The 22,175-nt window shown below is 39.2% G+C and overlaps 1 protein-coding gene across 4 annotated transcripts in view; it reads left to right on the top strand.

Annotated features, from left to right (window-relative positions):
• DPP6 (dipeptidyl peptidase like 6) overlaps positions 1-22,175 on the top strand; it is a 1,860,394-nt gene that overhangs the window by 1,442,548 nt on the left and 395,671 nt on the right. For all 4 annotated transcript variants that reach the window (XM_077491167.1, XM_077491164.1, XM_077491165.1 and 1 more), the window contains exon 4: positions 3,984-4,078. In XM_077491167.1, the coding sequence (XP_077347293.1) occupies positions 3,984-4,078 (95 nt within the window). The remainder of the gene's footprint in view (positions 1-3,983; positions 4,079-22,175) is intronic.

The following is a 22,175-nucleotide window of genomic DNA, read 5'->3' as shown; positions in this document are numbered from 1 at the left end:
AACATACAAAGCCATTCACAACTCTGCCCCGAGCTACATCACCAATCTTTTCTCCAAATATCACCCAAACTGTCCTCTCTGCTCTTCTCAAGACCTCCTACTCTCAAGCTCTCTCATCTTCTCCAGCCCATGCTCATCTCCAGGATTTCTCCAGAGCCTCTCCCATCCTCTGGAACTCGCTACCTACACCTGGCTAGCTATCCCCTATTCCTGCTACCTTCAGGCAAGCCCTGTAAACTCATCTCTTCAGGAAAGCCTATCATGCCTCTAACTAATCGTTTACCACTTCCATCAGCTCATTCACCACAGTTACAACTGTTTGTACCACCTGCCCCACCCTATTAGATTGTAAGCTCTTCTGAGCAGGACCCTCTTAATCCTCTTGTATTTTATTGTATTATAACTGTATTGTCTCCGTTTTATATTGTAAAGTGCTGCGTAAACTATTGGCGATATATAAATCCTGTATTATAATAATAATAATTTCTGGGTAGGGGTTGAATGTGTGTCTGCCTCCCCAGCTGTGCTGTAATTCACTACAGCACAAGCCCATTAGTGGGTCCCAGCTAATGATTTATAGCCAGGACCTTCTGATCAGCTGAACGATTGAAAGGTAAACAACACAGGGCTCTGTACAGAGTACAGCGACATTGCTGTTTTTTTTTTTTTTTTCTCAAAGCAGGGAGATAAAACAGTTACATTGCTTAGTAAAATTAGCACACTTTACACTGGTTAGGCACACAGTTAACACTTTGAGTACCCCTAAATGTTAACCTCTTCCCAGCCAGTGTCATTAGTACAGTTACAGTTTATGGTATTATCACTGAACTATGTATAAGTGCCACTGGTGATGTCAGTGTCATTTATCCAGTTCCCACAAGGTGTCAGTTAGTGTCAGATTGCTCAGCGCACTATTACGGTTGAGGTAGAAGTCACTAATCACCCCCATTACTAGTATAAAAAGAATTAAAGTGTTTATACCATCATTTGTAGATGCTATAACTTTCCCACAAATTAATTAATAGACACATATTGGATTTTTTTCTACAAAAGACTTGTAGCAAAATACATTTTAGCCTAAATTTATAAAGAAATTAGATGTTTAATGTTTTTTTTTATGAGATTTGTTTTATAGCAGAAAGTAAAAAATATATATATATATTTTTCAAAATGTTCGGTCTTTTTTTATTTATATAATAAATAAATAAAAAAAACACAGTGGTGATCAAATGGCACCAAAAGAAAGTTCTTATTGTGTGTAATAAATTATATAAATTTAATTTGGGTACAGCTTTGGATGACCGCACAATTACCCATTAAAATAGCGCAGTGCTGAATTGCAAAAAATGGAAGGGGGTAAAAACGTAATGGTTAAAACAAAAGTAGAATAAAAAATATTCAGAAAACACATGGAAGGCTCTGTAGAGGTTTGAATGGTTTGAGTGGAAATTATAATTATTTGAGGGGATGTAGAAAATGATTGTTTCTGACAAATGTGCAATGTGTATGACATTTGCTAGACTATAAAAGTGGTAAATAGCACAGTAAGAACTATTCCCAATTGATTTACAGATGTTGATGAATTTCAGGAGCCTCTCTTGACATGTTGCATCAAAATGTTTGTGATATGCCGCATACACACGGTCGAACTGTTTGACGTACTTAGTCCGTCATACAATCCGACGGACAATCCGGCGTACTTTCCACTGAACGGACTTGACCACACACGGATACACAAACAGTCCGACGAAAGCTTGCGCGATGACGTACAGCACGTACGACGGGACTAGAAATAGGAAGTCCAAGACACAGCAAAGCCCTGTAAATCCTTTCTGGGCATGCGCCATTCTTAGTCCGTCGGACTAGCATACTGACGACCGTATTGTCCGCTGAAACCAAAGTACGACGGACAGATTTTTGGAAAAACCGAAATTCTTAGTACTCCGGACTGCACGCTGAAAAAGTCAGCTGAAGCCCACACACGAGCAGATTGTCCGCTGAAATGTGTTTCAACGGACTAAGTACGTCAAACAGTTCGACCGTGTGTACGCGACAATACTCACATCCAGGGCTTTTTTCTCAGAGAACGGGTGCAGGTACTCCCCCTTCTGAGTCACCACTTTTCCTTGCCCGCTACCCACCTCCAAGCACTATCCCTTGGTTCCACCCCTTACCCACCTCCCAGTATCACCCCTTTTGGAAAATACAGAACCGAGTATCATTTTGTGGTGCTACGTAATTTGTATGGAATTTGTTAATGATAACAAGGAAAATTAGTAAAATAGGTTCCCTGCAGCTAGCAGCAATAGAACACCCCAGCAGCAATAGATTCCCCCAGCAACAACAGACCTACCACCAAAACAATACCTCCCACCAGCAAAATGGATCCACCCCAGCAACAATCGATCTCCCAACAGCCAGCATCAATAGACTTCTCCTTCAATAGTAGGTCCCTCTCAACAACAATAGATCCCCCACCAGAAAAAAAGTCCTCCTGCAACAATAGATCCCCTGAAGAGATAACTGATCCCCCAGCAGCCAGAAATAGACCCTCCAGCCATTACATAAATTCAATGCCAGAGGTGCCATAACTGTGCCCCCTCCCCCCCCACCTTTCCGTGGAAAAAAGCCCTGCTCACACCTCCTGCTGATCATGACATCTTCTGTCTAATGGATCCAGTTTATATTTACCATGCTTTTGTAAGTTATGTTGTGCACTTTATATAATGTAGATTACACAGTAGAGAATTGGGAGTTGTATCTCTTTTAGTTGTTTAATAATTTTTGACAGTATTTCACTATTGGAGGTTTTTAACCGCTTAAGGACCGCCTCCTGCACATATATGTCGGCAGAATGGCATGGCTGGGCACAAGCATGTACCTGTACGTTGCTCTTTAAGTGCCCAGCCGTGGGTCGGGAGCGCGCCGCCGGCGGTGTGCTCCCGACTCGGTCCTGAGCTCCATGACCACGGGACCAGTGGACCCAATCGCCGCTGGTGTCCCGCGATCGGGTCACAGAACTGAAGAACGAGGAGAGGTCTGTGTAAACAAACCTTTCCTCGTGCTTCCTACTGAGCCTGTCACTGATTGTCTGTTCCCTGTTATAGGGAAAGACGATCAGTGATGTCAAATGCCAATAAAAACACACACACACTTAACCCCTCCCCGCCCCCTAGTGGTTAACTCCTTCATTGCCAGTGTCATTTACACAGGAATCAGTGCATTTAAATAGCACTGATTGCTGTATAAATGACAATGGTCCCAAAAATGTGGCGAAAATGTCCGATGTGTCCGCCATAATGTCGTAGTCACAATAAAAATCGCTGATCGCCGCCATTACTAGTAAAAAAAATATATTAATAAAAATGCTATAAAACTATCCCCTATTTTGTAAACGCTCTAACTTCTGCGCAAACCAATCAATAATTGCTAAGTCTAATTCTGGTCATGTATACCGAATACACATTACCAAGGAGTTAGTATATGGGCTTTTCCTTTCTGCACAACTATTGGAAGCTAAATATATGAGATCTCCATCTTGCTGTGTTTGATGTGGATTTATAAATACAATAGAGAGTGCTACTTGACCTTTATATTCCTAGTGGTCAATATCATACAGTGAGCTTCTGTCGTCTAAGAGGTGATATCACAAATTGTGTGGATTTTATCTGTACTTAGGTTTGATTATTGGTAGACTTTTAAAACACTGTATATATTGTTTTTTTTTTCTACAGCAATGCACTTTATATGTTTTGTTTCTTCTTTTGTATATGTTAAGAATATTTATACATTGAATTATAACCTTTTATGTCATGTTTTCACTTAATGAGCAATCCGTTTTCATAATCTTTGTTTGCAGTGTTTATTTTACTTTATTAATATGTTGACATTGAAAGTAGCAAGTACAATAAATGACTGTTTTGTAACAGTACAACTATGTTCATATTTTATCACTAATCTTTTTTCTTTATTTTTTTTTCCAGGCAAAGAATTGTTATTTAGAACACAACAGGGTCATGTGGTGAAGCTGAATGTTGAGCGGAATGAGTCAACGTTATTGATAGAGAAGAAGATGTTTGTAAGTATATTTTCTAATATAAGACAGCGGACGCATTGGGCTGATCAATGGCAATACTTTTATGCTGACAAAAAAATATTGGTTGATCACATCAAACACTGGCAGTACATAAAAAAATCAAGATATTTAGCTCATAGCAACCAATCAGGAATAATGTTTCTTTTCTCTAACTGTTTCAAAATAATGAAGTTTGATTGACGATCGAAAACCTTCATCATTGATCTTTGCTTCTATCAAATAAGGCACAGTTGGACTTGTTTAACTATTTGCTGATATGGGCTCCCTGCATTATTTATGGGGTTTTATGTAAGTTTCCACTATATTTATATGAGATGCTGCCCTGCGTTAATGCTGTGCTGCTTGGTCCCACGTATATCCCCGCCTGACCCCATTGCCAGCTTGAATGGTCAAGGCTCAATTTGATGAGCAGGTACCAATCAGAGTAGTTCCTGTTTGAATGTTCATTGTAACAGCTGGTTACAGCAATCATTCAGTGTATTATTGCAGAATTGTTACAACGTTATAGTGCTGCAGTCATAATATGCAAATCATGAGCTTGTTGTACCAAATCTGCAGGAAAATGGTGAAGTAAAAAAAATGATTATAATATAATAATTTTAAGATTCTTTAACACTTAACTTGGTCCACGTTAACCCCTTATTAAAGCACAAAGTCACCTTTATCTCTTGTACCCAGTCCCCTTTTTTGTACCTTTTTTTCCAGGCGTCTTCAGCATGGTACATAATGTGCCAGGTCCTCACTCTTTTAATTTCTTCTCTGTGACTGGGTGCTCCTCAATGATGCAGAATGTTGCTGATGTCAGAGCTGTCCTCTTCATCAATATACTGCATGTGCATAACTAAAACCCCCTAGGGGCAGATCAATGACACCCAACACTCCAATAAGTGGATTGATAAGAGGACCATCGCTGGATCCCAGAGTGGGTGAGTCTGAGGAGGACACAGCTGGAGGAGAGACAAAGTTTTCAGCAAGAGCTGCATTTTTTATTTTTAGATTTACTGGATATTTCTTTTATTTAAAGCAGTAGGAAACCTGATGATTTTTTTTTCTACACCTGTAAGGTGTAAACCTCGTGGATAGCCTTCACAGAAGAGTTAAAGCTGTTATAGCTGCAAAGGGTGGGCCAACTCAATATTGAACCCCACGTACTAAGATTGGGATGCCATTAAAGTTCATGTGCGTGTAAAGGCAGGCGTCCCAATAGTTTTGGTACTACAGTGTATGCATGTTCATCCATTTTTTTTTTATTGCATACATATTCTTGTAGTACAGTAGAATAGATTTAAAGCCAATTCTGGTTGAAATTAGGAAAAGATATGTTTTTTTTTGTTATTTTTGCTATAAAACTCAACAGTCGGGTATTATGAGCAATCTCAACTTTTGGGCAAATGCAGTAGACATATACCATCCATTTTTTTTATTACATACATATTCTTGTAGTACAGTAGAATAGATTTAAATCCAATTCTGGTTGAAATTAGGAAAAAATATTTATTTTTTTTGTTATTTTTGCTATAAAACTCAACAGTCGGGTATTATGAGCAATCTCAACCTTTGGGCAAATGCAGTAGACATATACCTAAATTAAAAACATTGGTCTGGTCCATAAGGAGCAAACAGTTGCTAGTCTTGAAATATTTATTAGGAAAAAGAGCATTGTAAACACAACCAATAAGAATAAATTTTTCACTTACTTGATGTTAAAAAAAAAAGAAGTCTGGTTGGTTGCTGCAATATAATGTCATTGCTTTTGTCAACATTGGTAACATTAATGCTGGTGATAAATTTGTCCATAGAAAGGTTTTCTCTGTGACAAAAGACTGAGCTGTATTATTTCTGTGGGGGTACAATATTACTTCTTCCTCTCTGTCTACTATGGCTGGGGTCTGGTCCAGGACATCAAAGACCTGTTTGAACAGAGACACGAGCTATACTTCAGCTCCATGATTAAAAGACTACATGTGCAGCTCCTGTCAGATACAGTAAGTCTCTCGATTTACTGCTACAATGATTTGCATTTTAGTCAGGTGAAAAATGTGATCCAGAGAACTAAGTAAAAGTCAAAGCTGGACAGGAAAATTCTATTTTTGGTAAAAGCTACTCAATAGGAATTTGCACTGGTTCATCTCTCTGCTGCTCACATGCAATGAGAGAAAAAAAATGCCACTAGATACTGTAAATATGGAGTCATTTACTAAAAGAAAGCATTTCTTAAAATAAGTTAACCCTTTATTCACTTATACCATACAATCATATGCAAAGAATCTGAAAAAAAAATATTGCAATTTTTGTACCTACCATAAAATCTTTTTTCTTGGAGTCCATTGAGTGGCACAGGGATATAGTGCTTCATAGACTTGTGTATAATATGTGGCTTCCTTCAAAAGGTGGATATTGGCAAATGGTAAAAAAAAGCTCAATCCCACCTCTAACCATCCTGCCTCAGTTTTGTGAGCAAGCGGTACATAAGGTTAATAACACAGATGAGTAAGGCCTGGGTCCCTCAATAAACACAAGAATCTTTTTTTTTATTGTTCATGGAGGGATACAGGAATATAGTAACTCATGGGCGTGCAAAGTATCCAAAAGCAAAGCAATGGAGGGATGGGCAAAAAACAAATCCGATAGAATATCTGAAGGAGCAAATGCCTGAAAAGGCTAAATGAAAAAAGGGGATCCATATGGAAAGTACTACTATTAGGTTCCATGCACACTGAAGCTCAAATAAGCTTTTTCTGGGCGCCAGATTGCTGGCAGAAAATGCTGGTTGAAAAACTTGCTTTTAACAGCGTTTTGTACTAGCGTTTATGAGCGTTTATTAGCGTTAGCGTTTATGGGCGTTTTCAATAAAAATACACAAAGGACACTCCCACAATGCATTGAAAAAATAGAATGCCGAACACTAATTAACGCGTTTTTATGAGCGTTTGTCATTTTTTGGCGGTGAAAACTGCACTTTGAACGCAAAATTCTGGCGTTCAGAAAAAAGCCCATAAACTCCATTGCTCATTAAAGCTAAAAAACGTCCATGTGTGCATGGACACATAGGCTAACATAGAGTCGAGTTTATGGGCTTTTAAAAAAAATGGCCAAACTCCAATAAACTGCAGTTTATGACCTCCAGTGTGCATGGAGCCTAAGGAAGGGTACCAAAACAACCCATTGCAGAGCAGAACAGGTAGAAACACAAGAGGGAGATTGCCATCTGAAAGGATGATGGACCTTAACAATAATAAAGTGGAGACCACAACAAAATTGTACAGATAAACTAAGCAGCCATTATACAGACAACAGGTAGAATCAAACAGCAAAAAAGACAGGAATGCATATAATGAAAAGGCAGAAGCCTACAATACCTAATTATTAATTCTTGAAGATGGAATGCTTTACCTTCACACTTGATTTCAGGGAAATGGAAATCCAAAATAACGGCGTCTTCTCAATAGTAATCTAAAGATAAAAACTGAGAGGTAGACCTTTAAGCTCTCTCAATAGTAATCTAAAGGCAAAGAGGGGAGGAGACCTTCGATGAAAAGCAAAGTGGGGTGGAGTACAGAGCTCCTGAGTTGAAGAGGCTAGTTAGGAGAATAGGCTAATATAGAGAACAAATCAATTAAGAATCCAACCTGCTAGGACACTAGCAAAAATATGAAGCAGAACAATAAGCAACACGTTACAGTGGGCTGGCCTTAAAGTTTTAGTAAATATTAATTTGTACCTACAGGTAAGCTTATAGTCAGGCTTACCTGTAGGTACAATGAGTATCTGCAGTCCTAAACATGCACTGTTTAGGAGCTATTCAGATCAGCAAAAGCTGATGACGTGACCTGCACATGTGCAGGGACACTCTACATTCAGGGCACACAATATGCCATTGAGTGCAAAGCGCCGTGCCATGGCTCCTGCATGCGAGTGATGTTATCGAGGCCCTGGCCATTCAAATGGGAAGACCTTGTGAAGATGGAAGCGTCAGGTGGGCCGTGACAGCACTGAACTGGAGGGCTCGTGTGCAGATAAGTGTGTCATAATTGTGCTAATATTTGGTGCATACCAATACATTATGGAATAAATAGGCAAGGGGCGCAATTTTTTGTTAGCGGTTTACTACTGCTCCAACCTCTGAAGGCAGCTGCATATAAACCACATTTCTATGAATTAGAGCCAGTTCACATAGTTGCGGGGACGGCATCAATGCAATTTTTTTCAAAGGAGTCCAGTGTGGTTTCGATCACTGGTTCAGGTGCAATTCAGGTGCAAATTTGTTAAAGCGGGAGTCCACAGTTTTTTGTTTTTTTAAAGCCAGCAGCTACAAATACTGCAGCTGCTGACTTTTAAAATAAGGACACTTACCCGCCCAGCGCGCCCGCGATGTCGGCACCCGAAGCCGATCTCTCGATCGTCTCTCAGGTGCTGCCACCGCCATCTTGGCTATGGGAATCAGGAAGTGGAGCCTTGCGGCTTCATTTCCCGGTTCCCTACTGCACATGCGCGAGTCGCGCTGTGCAATAAGGATGGTCCCCGCTGTCTCTGGGATCCATGTGTTTCCCAGCAGACAGTGGGGGACCTGCGGAAAGGTGCGTAGATTCTGCAGAAAGGGGCGTACATTCTGCAGATATCTATGCCTGAAGTGGGTGCAGATACCTGTACTGTACAGGTACCTGCACCCCCCTCCCCCCTGAAAGGTGCCAATTGTGGCGCCGGAGGGGGGAGGGTTCCAATGAGTGGAGCTCCGCTTTAAGTGTAAGACACTTGAAATCGCACCTGAACAGGACAGAAACTTGTACAGGACTCTTTTGAAAAAGGCACTGCGATTGGCTCGCAGATATGTGAACTGGCCCCATAGAAAGCTGGTTTGGTTCACATGTAATGCAAATCGGATGTGGTTAAAAATGCATCCAATTTGTATATATGTGAACAGAGCTTTAATATATCCCTGTGTCTTAAAGGGCAGTAAAGATTTATTAACTTCTAAAGGTCAGGATTGAAGTTTTAAACTAAATACAGGTTCACTTGAAGGGTAGTTGCATATGACAAGTAAAACTATTCAGTTAAATGATAATACAATCCAGCAAACCTTCCATTTGGTAAAAAAATATACCTTAATCTGAATTCTTTGCAATCTATTGAAGTTGGAATTTACAGAGATCCTGTATGTGACCTCAGCAAACATTCTGAATAGACATCAAGGCCCATATACAATTATAAAACAACAAAAGGAAACATCTTTTTTTCAAACCAACAATTGGAGAACAATGTAGAAAACCTTTAGAAACCACTACTGTAAAAATATCTACTTTTCAGAGCTACCTTAGAAGTTCAAATATAAAGGAAAAACTTAGTAAATGTATATATCTATATGCAACCTGCTTAACAAACATTTGGATCTATAAAATAATTTTAAAGACAATAAACACAAATAAAAAAAAACATAGGTATAACTATTAAAAACAAACTCCTGCAAAGCACCCTGAAAGAGCCGCTCCTCACACTCCAATGTACAAGCCTGAGGGCTTTCACACTGGAGCGGCGCGCTGGCAGGACGGTAAAAAAAGTCCTGCTAGAAGCATCCTTGGAGCGGTGAAGGATCAATGGGACAGCACTTTGCGGTGGTTTTAACCCTTTCTCAGCCTCTAGCAGGGGGGTAAAACTGCCCCTGCTAGTGGCTGAATATCGCCGCTAAAACGATGATAAAGCGGCGCCAAAAAAATATTGCCATTTTACCGCCGGCGCCCGCATTGCCCCAGTGTGAATGGGGCCTAAACATATATAGTTTCAGCTGATATGTTTTCTTCTACAAATTTTTGGTAAAAAAAATCGCAATAAGCGTATATTGATTGGTTTGCCCAAAAGTTATAGCGGGGGGCATTTTTATTATAATTTTTTTATTAGTAATGGCGGCGATCTTCAATTTTTATCATGACTGTGACATTATGTCAGACACATCGGACACTTTTGACACTATTTTGTGCCCGTTGTCATTTATACAGCGATCAGCGATATAGAAATGCACTGATTACTGTGTAAATGACACTGGCAGGGAAGGGATTAACACTAGGGGATGATGGAGGGGTTAAATGTGTCTTAGGGAGTGATTCTAACTGTGGGGGGGATGGGCTACAACGCACATGACAGCAATCACTGCTCCCAATGACAGGGAACAGTGATCTCTGTCATATCACTAGGCAGAATGGGGAAATGCCTTGTTTACATAGGCACTTCCCCATTCTGTGGCTCTGTAACACGATCAGCGGGAGACTGGCGGACATCGAGTCCGACAGTCCCGCAGGAACAGTCACACTGTACCAGCGTACAGTGTGACTGTTCCCGCGGGACCATCAGACTCGATGTCTTCCAGTCTCCCGCCGATTGTGTCATGCGCGCCCACTAACCCCGCCAATTAAAGTGGAGGTACAGGTACGCCCATTTGCCCACCGCTGCCATTGTGCCGACGTATATCAGCATGCAGTGGTCAGCAAGTGGTTAATACAGAAGGAACAGATGGGTCTTGCACATGGAGCTTACAATCTAAAGGAAGGGGGAGGTAGTGCCAAAGATAATAGTTGCAGGGGGTGATCTGATGGAAGTCAAAGCACAGTTTTTAGGTGGAGGCGGGGGATAAATTTGTTTCAAGGATCACCTAAAGGCGGACAGGGCAGGAGTTAACCCGACTTACTGGGATAAGGAAATTCCAAAAGTTTGGGAGAGGTTCTAGAGAAGTCATGGGAGAAAGTAACAAGGGAGCTAGAAAACCAGATTTCTTGGCAAGAGCGAGAAGGATAATCTGGGTGATGTCTGCAGATTAGTTGGTGATGTGGTGGTTGGGTCACAGGAAAAAAAAACGGGAAAGAAGGAGGAGGAATAGAAGGAGAAAGAGGAAGGGACATCAGTCAGGGAGGGGGGGAGCCTTACACAGATGAAAGTATCCACTTGAGATGTAACTACACAGGCACTAGACGAGTGAAAGGAATAGAACAGTATATGCACAGGAAAGACAAACAATAGATGAAAGTGACTTTAAAGCGGGAGTCCGCTGTTTTTTTTTTTTTTCAAAAGCCAGCAGCTACAAATACTGCAGCTGCTGACTTTTAAAATAATGACACTTACCCGCCCAGCGCGCCCGCGATGTCGGCAATCTCTCGGGTGCTGCCGCCGCCATCTTGGGTATGGGAATCAGGAAGTGGAGCCTTGCGGCTTCATTTCCCGGTTCCCTACTGCGCATGCGCGAGTCGCGCTGCGCAATAAGGATGGTCCCCGCTGTCTCTGGGATCCATGTGTTTCCCAGCAGGCATCGGGGGACCTTCGGAAAGGGGCGTAGATTCTGCGGAAAGGGTCGTACCTTCTGCAGATATCTATCCTGGAAGTGGGTGCAGATACCTGTACTGTACAGGTATCTGCACCCCCCTTCCCCCTGAAAGGTGCCAAAGGGGGGGAGGGTTCCAATGAGCGGAGCTCCACTTTAGGGTGGATCTCCGCTTTAAAATCATCAACCATTCCAAGGTGAACCTCTCTAATGCTCAGACTTTTCTTCTCTCTAATCAATTCATCCTTTTTTTCATTTTCTGAAATATATAAATCAAATTGTATGTTGAAACATATGGAAGTCCTTTTGTCCCCATAGAAACCAGTTTCTTTAACCCAATTCGTGCCTAAGCTTAAAACAAATCTAAATGTCTAAGCACAATTTTGGAAATGTGACGTGTGTTTAAAAAAAAACTGTACATATCATCACAACTACTTTGTGCTTTCAGATTAATTATACTGCATTTTTTCAGGACAAATTGGGTTTTCATTTGGTGGTAAACGGTAATGGATATCTCCTGTTTTTTTTTTTTGTTTTTTGTTTTTTTTAATTATCAAAGGAAAATTGGCCCAAAATAATATATATGTTTTTTAAATATAGCTGTATATTTCTTGCTACTACCATAACCTACCACCAAAGAACAGCCCAAATAAAATTTTCCTGCTCCTGACGATGGCAGAGATAACACATATGTGTAAGCTAGTTGTTGTTTGTACCCGCAGTACAGCCCAAAAACAATAGTGCACACTTTACTTTTTTTATTCTACCTAAAACACACTGACACTAACTGACACTGATACTAATTAAAAAAACTAAAAATCCTGTAAAAAATGATATTGTCCCTGACCTTTGACCCTAACAGTAACCCTGGCACTGACCTAGATCAAACATTGGTCTAGTTATTTTTTTTTTCTTTTTTTATTTTACTGTTATTATTTATTTATTTATTTTACACACAAATGTGGCACGCTCCCAGCACAAAGGGAGATAAGCACATATGCAGCCCTACGGAAAAAAAGCCCAGTCCAGTGGGGCTGCATTTTTGCACATGGTCAGTGTGAAGGGGTTAACTTTCTTGGTAAGACAATTTGCTGTAGATCATGTCTCAGAGTTTCAGATTTCTAATTCTGAAAATGCTGAAAATGTTTTCTTCCTGCTGATGCCATGTAGAGTTAAGTGTGTCCTAGGGAGTGATTCTAACTGTGGGGGGGGGGGGGGGAGGGGGATGGGCTATAACTCTCATGACAGCAAGCAGTGTTTTAACTTAAATCTGAAAATTCTGCCCCCTCCCATGTTCCCTCCTATCAACATGCTAATGAAATTATTTAATAAAACTTTCATTTTTCATTGCATACCTTATTTTTTAGATCTAGTAACAGCATTACTGGATTTCTGTGCTTCTATATGCAATGAAGGCAGATCATGGCTAGTGGGGTGGCTGATGGGGCTGTGCTTATCTTCCTGAACACAGGAAGTTGTAGTGTTGCTCACATGTGATGTTGAGCATCCATGATTTAAAGCTGAAATCTGAAGGATGAAAGGGGTTGGTTAGGGCAGTAATGCTGGGAAGTAATGGGGTGAGTCTAGACATCCTCCAGCCAGGAAATGAGGCAGGTGCTACAAGCAGTTGCAGTTTATATATTACATGCTGTGAGAAACTCAATGTACAGTGAAATTAGAGTAAGAAATTTCAGTACAGAAGAGACTGTGCAAGAAGAAAGGTAAAGATAGAGTTCAGCTTTAAAGTGACACTAAAGTCTTATTTTTTTGTTGTTAAAAATAACAAACATGTTATACTTACCTGCTCTGTGTAGTGATTTTGCACAGAGCAGCCCTGATCTTTCTTTTAAGTATAAAATTAAGGAAAACCGCGCTCGACAACGGTGGGAAGTAGGAAAGGATAGCAATAACAGTGGCTACGGCCAAATACTAGTTATATCATTAGGTTGCTGCCACCCACAAAGAAAGAAACTCCAATAGGTGTTTCCTCCAGAAAATAGAACAATATGGTAACCGGGGTAATTGGCGCTACCTACAAATAAAACTCCTTACATGTATGTATATAAATATATAATCCCGAATATATCATGTATTCATCCTAAAGAATATATATATAATAAAAGGAGGTATAACCCCAAAAAACTGCTATTCTGCGATTTTTAATTTACAAGCTACTCAGATGTCCCAAAAAACAACAAGATTCCTACTGTAGATTAATTCCTGAGATTGACAAATAGTTCCAATAAACGAAGGAAAAGGAAAGAACCAAAAACCAAACAACAACAAACAAGAAAACAAAAGATTTGTATCTGTATCGCTAAAAAGCAATATTCCCTAAAATCGCATTATCGCCAAAATATGGTGAAGTAAGCAAATTCCCAGTAGGAGGCGTGTGTGAATGTGCTAGTGAAATTATAATCCCAAATATGCAAACTATAAGTGCAAAACGCTAATATAGACATATATATAAAAGAATTTGTTGCCTAAAATCGCATTATCGCCAAGATATGCAAAAAACCCAGTAGGAGGTGTATATAAATGTGCTTAATGAAATTAAAATTCAAAATATACAACCTATAAATGCAAAATGCTAATATAAGCATATATATGAAAGACCAAAATATTAATAGTATATAAAAATTATATCAAATTTGTATCAAAAAAGTGCAAGTGAAAAAACAAAAAACAAAAAATATAAAAACAAAAAAGCAAAAAAATATATAAAAAAGCGAAGAGTCAATTAACCCCCAAATTAAATAAACAATCCATAAAAACCAAAAGTGCAAAAATAGTGTCCAAATTTCCAAAAAAATCTTCAATGGTGCAATTACAGAAAGTTCAAATGTGACTATAGTGCTTCTTGTGCAATCTCCAACGTGACTTCTGTGTTCCCCCACAAGGTACCCCACTCACCAGAAGAATACACCCCTGCAGGGGTAATTCGCCTTGAAATCAAAGTCTGACGATATCCAGCTCTTTATTCGCATCCAGAGAGAGTTTTCTCAATCCCTGCTGATGTCCAGCTCCTCAATCGCAACCAAGGGGAGATTTCATATATCCTCATAAGAAAAAAATTGTAGTCTCCATAGTGTGATTTGTATAAAAAATCAATTTATTGCCACAAACATATAAACCAATAAAAACATAAAAAATGATAAAATGAAAAAAAACAAATCTCATATATTGAGACAAGATGTGGAACCACAGTCCATTAAAAAATCACTCAGCCTCCATATATAAATAAATGGTAACGTTCCAGGAAAACAGATAGAAAATCCTAGAACAAAGCTGAGAGAAAGGTAATAACCATACGCTAATGGCACTTTATCCCAAAAAACACAAAGGACTAAAAACCAAAAAACAATGTCCCAGGGTATAACCTGTTGTCTATGGTCACTCCAGTGTTTGTAAGTCCCCCAGGGATAGAGCCCTTCTAGCGCAAAAATTAATCCGAACGTGGAAGCCGCTCGGTGGATACGCAGCTACGGCTTGCACTCCAACTGCGCTCCAACGAACGGAACTGACGTAATAAGCGTAACTCCGTCGAACGCGTTTCGTCATTGACGTCTGAAGACGTCAATGACGAAACGCGTTCGACGGAGTTACGCTTATTACGTCAGTTCCGTTCGTTGGAGCGCAGACGTCAATGACGAAACGCGTTCGACGGAGTTACGCTTATTACGTCAGTTCCGTTCGTTGGAGCGCAGTTGGAGTGCAAGCCGTAGCTGCGTATCCACCGAGCGGCTTCCACGTTCAGATTAATTTTTGCGCTAGAAGGGCTCTATCCCTGGGGGACTTACAAACACTGGAGTGACCATAGACAACAGGTTATACCCTGGGACATTGTTTTTTGGTTTTTAGTCCTTTGTGTTTTTTGGGATAAAGTGCCATTAGCGTATGGTTATTACCTTTCTCTCAGCTTTGTTCTAGGATCTTCTATCTGTTTTCCTGGAACGTTACCATTTATTTATATATGGAGGCTGAGTGATTTTTTAATGGACTGTGGTTCCACATCTTGTCTCAATATATGAGATTTGTTTTTTTTCATTTTATCATTTTTTATGTTTTTATTGGTTTATATTTTTGTGGCAATAAATTGATTTTTTATACAAATCACACTATGGAGACTACAATTTTTTTCTTATGAGGATATATGAAATCTCCCCTTGGTTGCGATTGAGGAGCTGGACATCAGCAGGGATTGAGAAAACTCTCTCTGGATGCGAATAAAGAGCTGGATATCGTCAGACTTTGATTTCAAGGCGAATTACCCCTGCAGGGGTGTATTCTTCTGGTGAGTGGGGTACCTTGTGGGGGAACACAGAAGTCACGTTGGAGATTGCACAAGAAGCACTATAGTCACATTTGAACTTTCTGTAATTGCACCATTGAAGATTTTTTTGGAAATTTGGACACTATTTTTGCACTTTTGGTTTTTATGGATTGTTTATTTAATTTGGGGGTTAATTGACTCTTCGCTTTTTTATATATTTTTTTGCTTTTTTGTTTTTTGTTTTTTCACTTGCACTTTTTTGATACAAATTTGATATAATTTTTATATACTATTAATATTTTGGTCTTTCATATATATGCTTATATTAGCATTTTGCATTTATAGGTTGTATATTTTGAATTTTAATTTCATTAAGCACATTTATATACACCTCCTACTGGGTTTTTTGCATATCTTGGCGATAATGCGATTTTAGGCAACAAATTCTTTTATATATATGTCTATATTAGCGTTTTGCACTTATAGTTTGCATATTTGGGATTATAATTTCACTAGCACATTCACACACGCCTCCTACTGGGAATTTGCTTACTTCACCATATTTTGGCGATAATGCGATTTTAGGGAATATTGCTTTTTAGCGATACAGATACAAATCTTTTGTTTTCTTGTTTGTTGTTGTTTGGTTTTTGGTTCTTTCCTTTTCCTTCGTTTATTGGAACTATTTGTCAATCTCAGGAATTAATCTACAGTAGGAATCTTGTTGTTTTTTGGGACATCTGAGTAGCTTGTAAATTAAAAATCGCAGAATAGCAGTTTTTTGGGGTTATACCTCCTTTTATTATATATATATTCTTTAGGATGAATACATGATATATTCGGGATTATATATTTATATACATACATGTAAGGAGTTTTATTTGTAGGTAGCGCCAATTACCCCGGTTACCATATTGTTCCCTGATCTTTCTTTTATTGTGTCCCTCTTTGGCTCTCCTGACCCATCCCTCCTACCGACTGCTCCCACAGCATGCAGCTTGCTATGAGAGCACCTGAGCCAAGCCACAGCTCTGTGTGCCCATTCAGACATGTAGCCACTACTAGGCCCCACCCCCTCTCTCTTCCCATTGGCTCACTGACTTTTATTGAAAGCAGCGGGAGCCAATGACCGTCCACTCCTGTCTCAGTCAATGAGGAGGGAGAGGCAGCCGAGTCTCTCCTGCAACATTGCTGGATAGAGATGGGCTAAGGTAAGTATTGGGGGGGAGGGGGCTGAGGGTGACTGCTGCACACAGAAGGTTTTTTATCTTAAAGTTTTTGTTAAACCCCCCCCCCCCCCCAAAAAAAATACACACTCTAATAGAGCGGCTGGCAGCTTTTAAAGAATAGGCTTAACAAACACTTTAATGCATAGAATGCATTAAGATAAAACACCTTCTGACTTCACAAACACTTTAAGTACTGGTTGTGACAAGTACTTCTCTTTTAAGGTCAAACTTCTTAACAATAACCTCAGTAATAATGTACAAAAATGTCTATATACTCAAGGCTGTTTACAGTATTTTCTACCAAGACTACAATGTGCATTAAAAGAAATTAATTTAACCAGAGCATTTGTCATTCATATTTCTCAGCTTTTAAAGCATACCAAGTCTCAAAAGCTGCAATTTAGCATCTCTTTAAGACACAAATAACATGCCTAGTTACATAATTACATAGTAGGTAAGGTTGAAAAAAGACATACAGTAAGTCCATCAAGTCCAACCCATGAAAAACATATATTTAACAAAATGCAATGCAGAGAGAGAAGCAATATTTATAAACAGTAAACAACAATATTAAACACATGAATAACAGTAAAGTGTTTGTGTGCCATATTAAGTTCAATGTAACAATGTGATCAAAGTCCAAATCTGTGCTCTCTGCCACTCCAAACACATCCACACTGGTAGAACACTGGTAGAACATGTGTGATTCATCCATGTAAATGTCTTCCACGTTAGTGCCCGCATAACCCTCCAAACGTGATCCCCAACTTTTTATTTTTATTTTGTGATCCCCAACTTCATTGCATTCACTAGAAGAAGTTGACCCCTTAAGCAAACAGGTGAGTCCAATTGCACCAATGAGCCCCAAGTATGGATGTATCCAGTGCTCCAATCAATATCCTACTATAGTCCTTTGCACAACTTCAATAACTCATATTGTGGCCCAGGTTTATATGGCAGATACATGAAGGAAAGGGAGAAAAGCCTCTCATTGTGAAAAAAAAAGGTTTATTAGTTAAAATACTAAAAGCCAGTGCACTCACATATATAATGTCAAAGATCTCATGTAAACCAGGAAGCGCCACTCTAGCATGTGCTCCAAAGAGTGGATATGATGTCAACTGGAAGTCCCATCCAGCGTGTTTCATTGTGAGTATTCCATGTCCTCAGGAGCAAGTACTTGAGGCTGTTGAATGCTGATGATGAAATGCGTTGGGTGAGACTTTTGGGTCAAATCCTATCAAATCCTTGGAGTGCATGCAGGGCACAGATATAGTGCTTTGTGGTTTACATGCAATCTTTGACATAATATATGTACAGTAAGTGCACTGGCTTTTAATATTTTAACTAATAAAATGTTGTTTCGTGATGGGAAGCTTTTCTCTCTTTTTTTCCAGTATCTGCCATAAAATCCTGGACCATAGTGTGGTATTGATTGGAGCATTGGATACATTCATACTTGGGGATCATTATCTCAATTTGACTCACTTGTTAGTACAATGAGTCGACTCCTTCTGGTGAGTGTGGTGTGAAGTTGGGGATGACGTTCAGGGTGTTAGGAAGGCACTCACATGGAAGACACTACATTGACGAATCACGCATGATGCATCAGTGTTAGTGTGTTTGGAGTGACACAGAGCACTGTCGCAGATTTTGACTCAGGTGTGGATGCTCCTGACAAAATAGACGAATGTAACAGAGCAAAAGCTTAACTTCAATTACATATTTGTTGATAAACCAATTCTTCCAAAAAATACTACCAGAAATACTACAAGAAAGCCAAAATGATACAGCACACTTACAAAAAATATATAGTACTTTGGAGGGGAAACACCAAGGAGGGAGTTTGCTCTGGGAACCGTTAGACCTAGAATCTCTAAAGCCCCATACACACTATCAGATTGTCTGCTGATTTTTTCCATCAGATTTACCAAAACCATATAATATGAGGTCAAACCTTAGGGGTTTCAATGTGTATGCAATCAGGCAGGCCCTTCCACTACATGGTTTTGGTAAACCTGAAGGAAAAAATCAGCAGACAATCTGATAGTGTGTATGGGGCTTAAGAGTCAAGATAGGGCACCAAGAATGATATTTGCTTAACCACATAGGATACTTATAACTCACTAAAATATATAAAAGTAGAATATATATATATATATATATATATATATATATATATATATATATATATATATATATATATATATATATATATATATATATATATATATATACATATATATATATATATATATATGTATATGTATATGTATATATATATATATATATATATATATATATGTGTGTGTGTGTGTGTGTGTATGTGTGTGTATATATATATTATATATAAACAGTATATACATTTAGATACCATGATCATAGCTGTGGTATAACTACTTCCTCTCCAGGACTCATATATACATACGCTGGATGATAACTGGTAAACCTGTCAAGAAGGATCTTGTGTGGCCACTTTGTGTTATGGGTGACAACTGTCATACAATTGTGCTTTTCTTTTTTCTTGAGGGGGGGGAGAGCAGCATTTTATTCTTGGACCCAGGCAGCACAATGGGCCAGCCCTGGATACATATATGTCCATTTTTCATCCGCCAACGGAGGGAGGAAAGACGTAAATACGGAACGCCCTTATGAAAGGCATGGTTAAGCTCCGGGAATGGAGTGAAATGAGGTTGGGGAACATGGCCTGGTTGGAGACCGGGCTGAGGCTGTCAGGGTTTTTCTGTGATATGCCACTTTTACCCTTACCTAATGGATGTTTTGAGTTGTGATTAGCTCTGTCCTTGTTGGCACTCCTAGCGGGATGTCATGTAAGAGGACTCGGTGGAGCCTTGAGCGGCACCTGTATTTTTGTTGTGGGTCACAGCAGATTTGGATACACTAACAAACTGAAGCCAAACTCCAGCTAATACTTTATACAGTCAGCAATTACATTTTTTTTTTTTCTTTTTGAGATGAAATAATAAAACAGATATATTCAGGTTTTTGAAAGACCCATGGGTAGCTTTAATGCTTTTTTTGTCTGATCTCTGTGGGAGGCAGCTGTTTGGATTTTTGCACAAAGGTCCCATGACTTTATTTCTCTGGTGTTCAGAGTTCACAACTCCCTACTAGATACAAACATGTTTGTATGGAAAAGGCTGCAGGAAATGCCGTCCTTTTGATGTACCGATAGCCTATTTCACCAATAATCCTTTGGCAGAAAGAAGCTTTCCTTCTTGTTATCTATTTCAGAAAACATTTGAAGAGGAGCTGATGACTCTTTTTAGGGCCCTATGATTCAAGAAATGCTTGTTTATAGCAATATTGCTTTGTTACATCTACCAGCAAGTACCAGGGATATCTGTCAATGAGGACTTCCAAATATTCAGCTTAGTGAAATGGAGCATGGAAATCAATAGCGGTATTACCTCTATTACATTACATTAGGCAAGTCTGACATTTCCAATGTCTCCCTACAGGCAACCAAGTGTTGTACTCTTGTATGGAATACAGCATTTTGTTGCGTATTTTGCCTGTTGATCTATCAAGAAGAACATTTACCTCTTGTAATCTTTCCATGTTTGGAATACCTTGATGGCCGCTGTGTACTGGGAATTACACTTGCTGTGCTAGCAAAGTACTGTTCCTGCCAAATATAACAATCGGCTGCATTTTTCAAAATCCTCAAATCCTTATATTTGTACAGTCTTCGGCTGAAGTGTGAATCATCCTATTTTATTAGAGAGATGAAATGATGTTTCTCACATTTCTGTTCCTTGGATAATATATCTGAAATGACATTTCTGGAGGTCCCGGACAGAAAATACTTGCTGTTTGCTTCTATGAAATTCATCAGATTCCCTCACCATACAATCTGGATTTATGTGAAATGCATAATTATTATTTTTTTAATCTAAGGTTTTAAAAAAAATGCAGAACCTATTTCTGTGAAATTTTAAATTTTTTTTTGAAAATCTGTTTATTGAGTTTTTAAACATTTAACAGAAAAACAACATACATTGGTCATGACAAGAGTTGACTATGGTACGTACAGAAATATGATATAAGGCAAACATTTACTTGAAATACGGCAGGGAGCTCAAGACATCACAATGGTCTCAGCAGGTTGGCATTCATGGGTAGGAGGACAGCATGGGGCTACAACGTGTATCTCAGAAACATATGTTACATTCACAGTTGCAAATTCCTATTCATTGGCAGAAGATAGTGGGTTAAGAAGGGTGCGAGTCTGAGGCTGTGGAGGAATCCACCAGCCATTTGGACCAAACCTTATCATATTTTTGAGGGCAACCCCTATTAGCATAACAAGCATAACAATCTTTATACAGAGGCAGGCTATTGTTGACCAATTGTTTCCACAGGGAGAGAGGAGGAGGAGTAGGCTTATGCCAGCTAAGGGCTAGGCTTTGCAGGCGTAAAAGAGAAGTAGCCCGACCAGAGTGCGACTAGCCACAGTGGGAATTATTTGTTATATCAGGCCCAATATACATATTGCTATGGAGGGTATTTCTGTGAAATTTAATTTGTTTATCCGTACTCCCCATCAGGGCAACCTCTGAAAATAGATATACAGACTACATTTGAGTGTCTTAAACAGACACCATCCTTTTGCCCATTCCAAGGCCTCCACCCACCCATGTATAGTCACCTTCACAGTCAAGGGTCGGGCTGGGGTACCTAGGTCCACCAGAGGAAAACAAAGTGGGGGCTCACCTTGTGGTAGTGAGTGCAGAGTTTGTGTCAATATCATACAAGAGGGCCATAGTACCTTAAATCATAATGGTTTCACACAATATAATATGACACTATAGCAGATTAGACATGTGCACACTGAAATATTTCATTTCGGAATCTCGTTTTCATCCGAAAAATAAATGTATTTAGTTACTCCCGAAATTCGTTTTTATTTATTTAATTTCGTAAAAAAATGCATTCGTCCAAAAATCTGAAATAATTAAGGTCGAATCTGTCACTGAAGGCTTATGGTGTCTGTCGAATGTTCTAAGAAGATTCGACGGAGCAGCTAAACTGTACGACACCGCAATCATACATTTACGCCTACAAGCTATAGTAGAATTCTAATGTTGTATGACACTAGTAATAATTATATTTATTAATTATTATTACTAGTTAACCAACATTAGAATTCTTATAGCCTGTGGGTGGAGCATTTGACCATAAATGTCCACTCGCAGCAACTGCTTCCTCGAATCTTTATGTCGAATCTTCACTCTCTATGTCGAATAATCT

Source organism: Lithobates pipiens, unplaced genomic scaffold (assembly GCF_037356315.1).
Source record: "Lithobates pipiens isolate NorthernLeopardFrog02 unplaced genomic scaffold, aLitPip1_a1.2 Scaffold_19, whole genome shotgun sequence".
Taxonomy (NCBI): domain Eukaryota; kingdom Metazoa; phylum Chordata; class Amphibia; order Anura; family Ranidae; genus Lithobates; species Lithobates pipiens.
The sequence above is the reverse complement of the archived record's forward strand: the minus strand, read 5'-3'. Positions and strand labels throughout refer to the sequence as shown.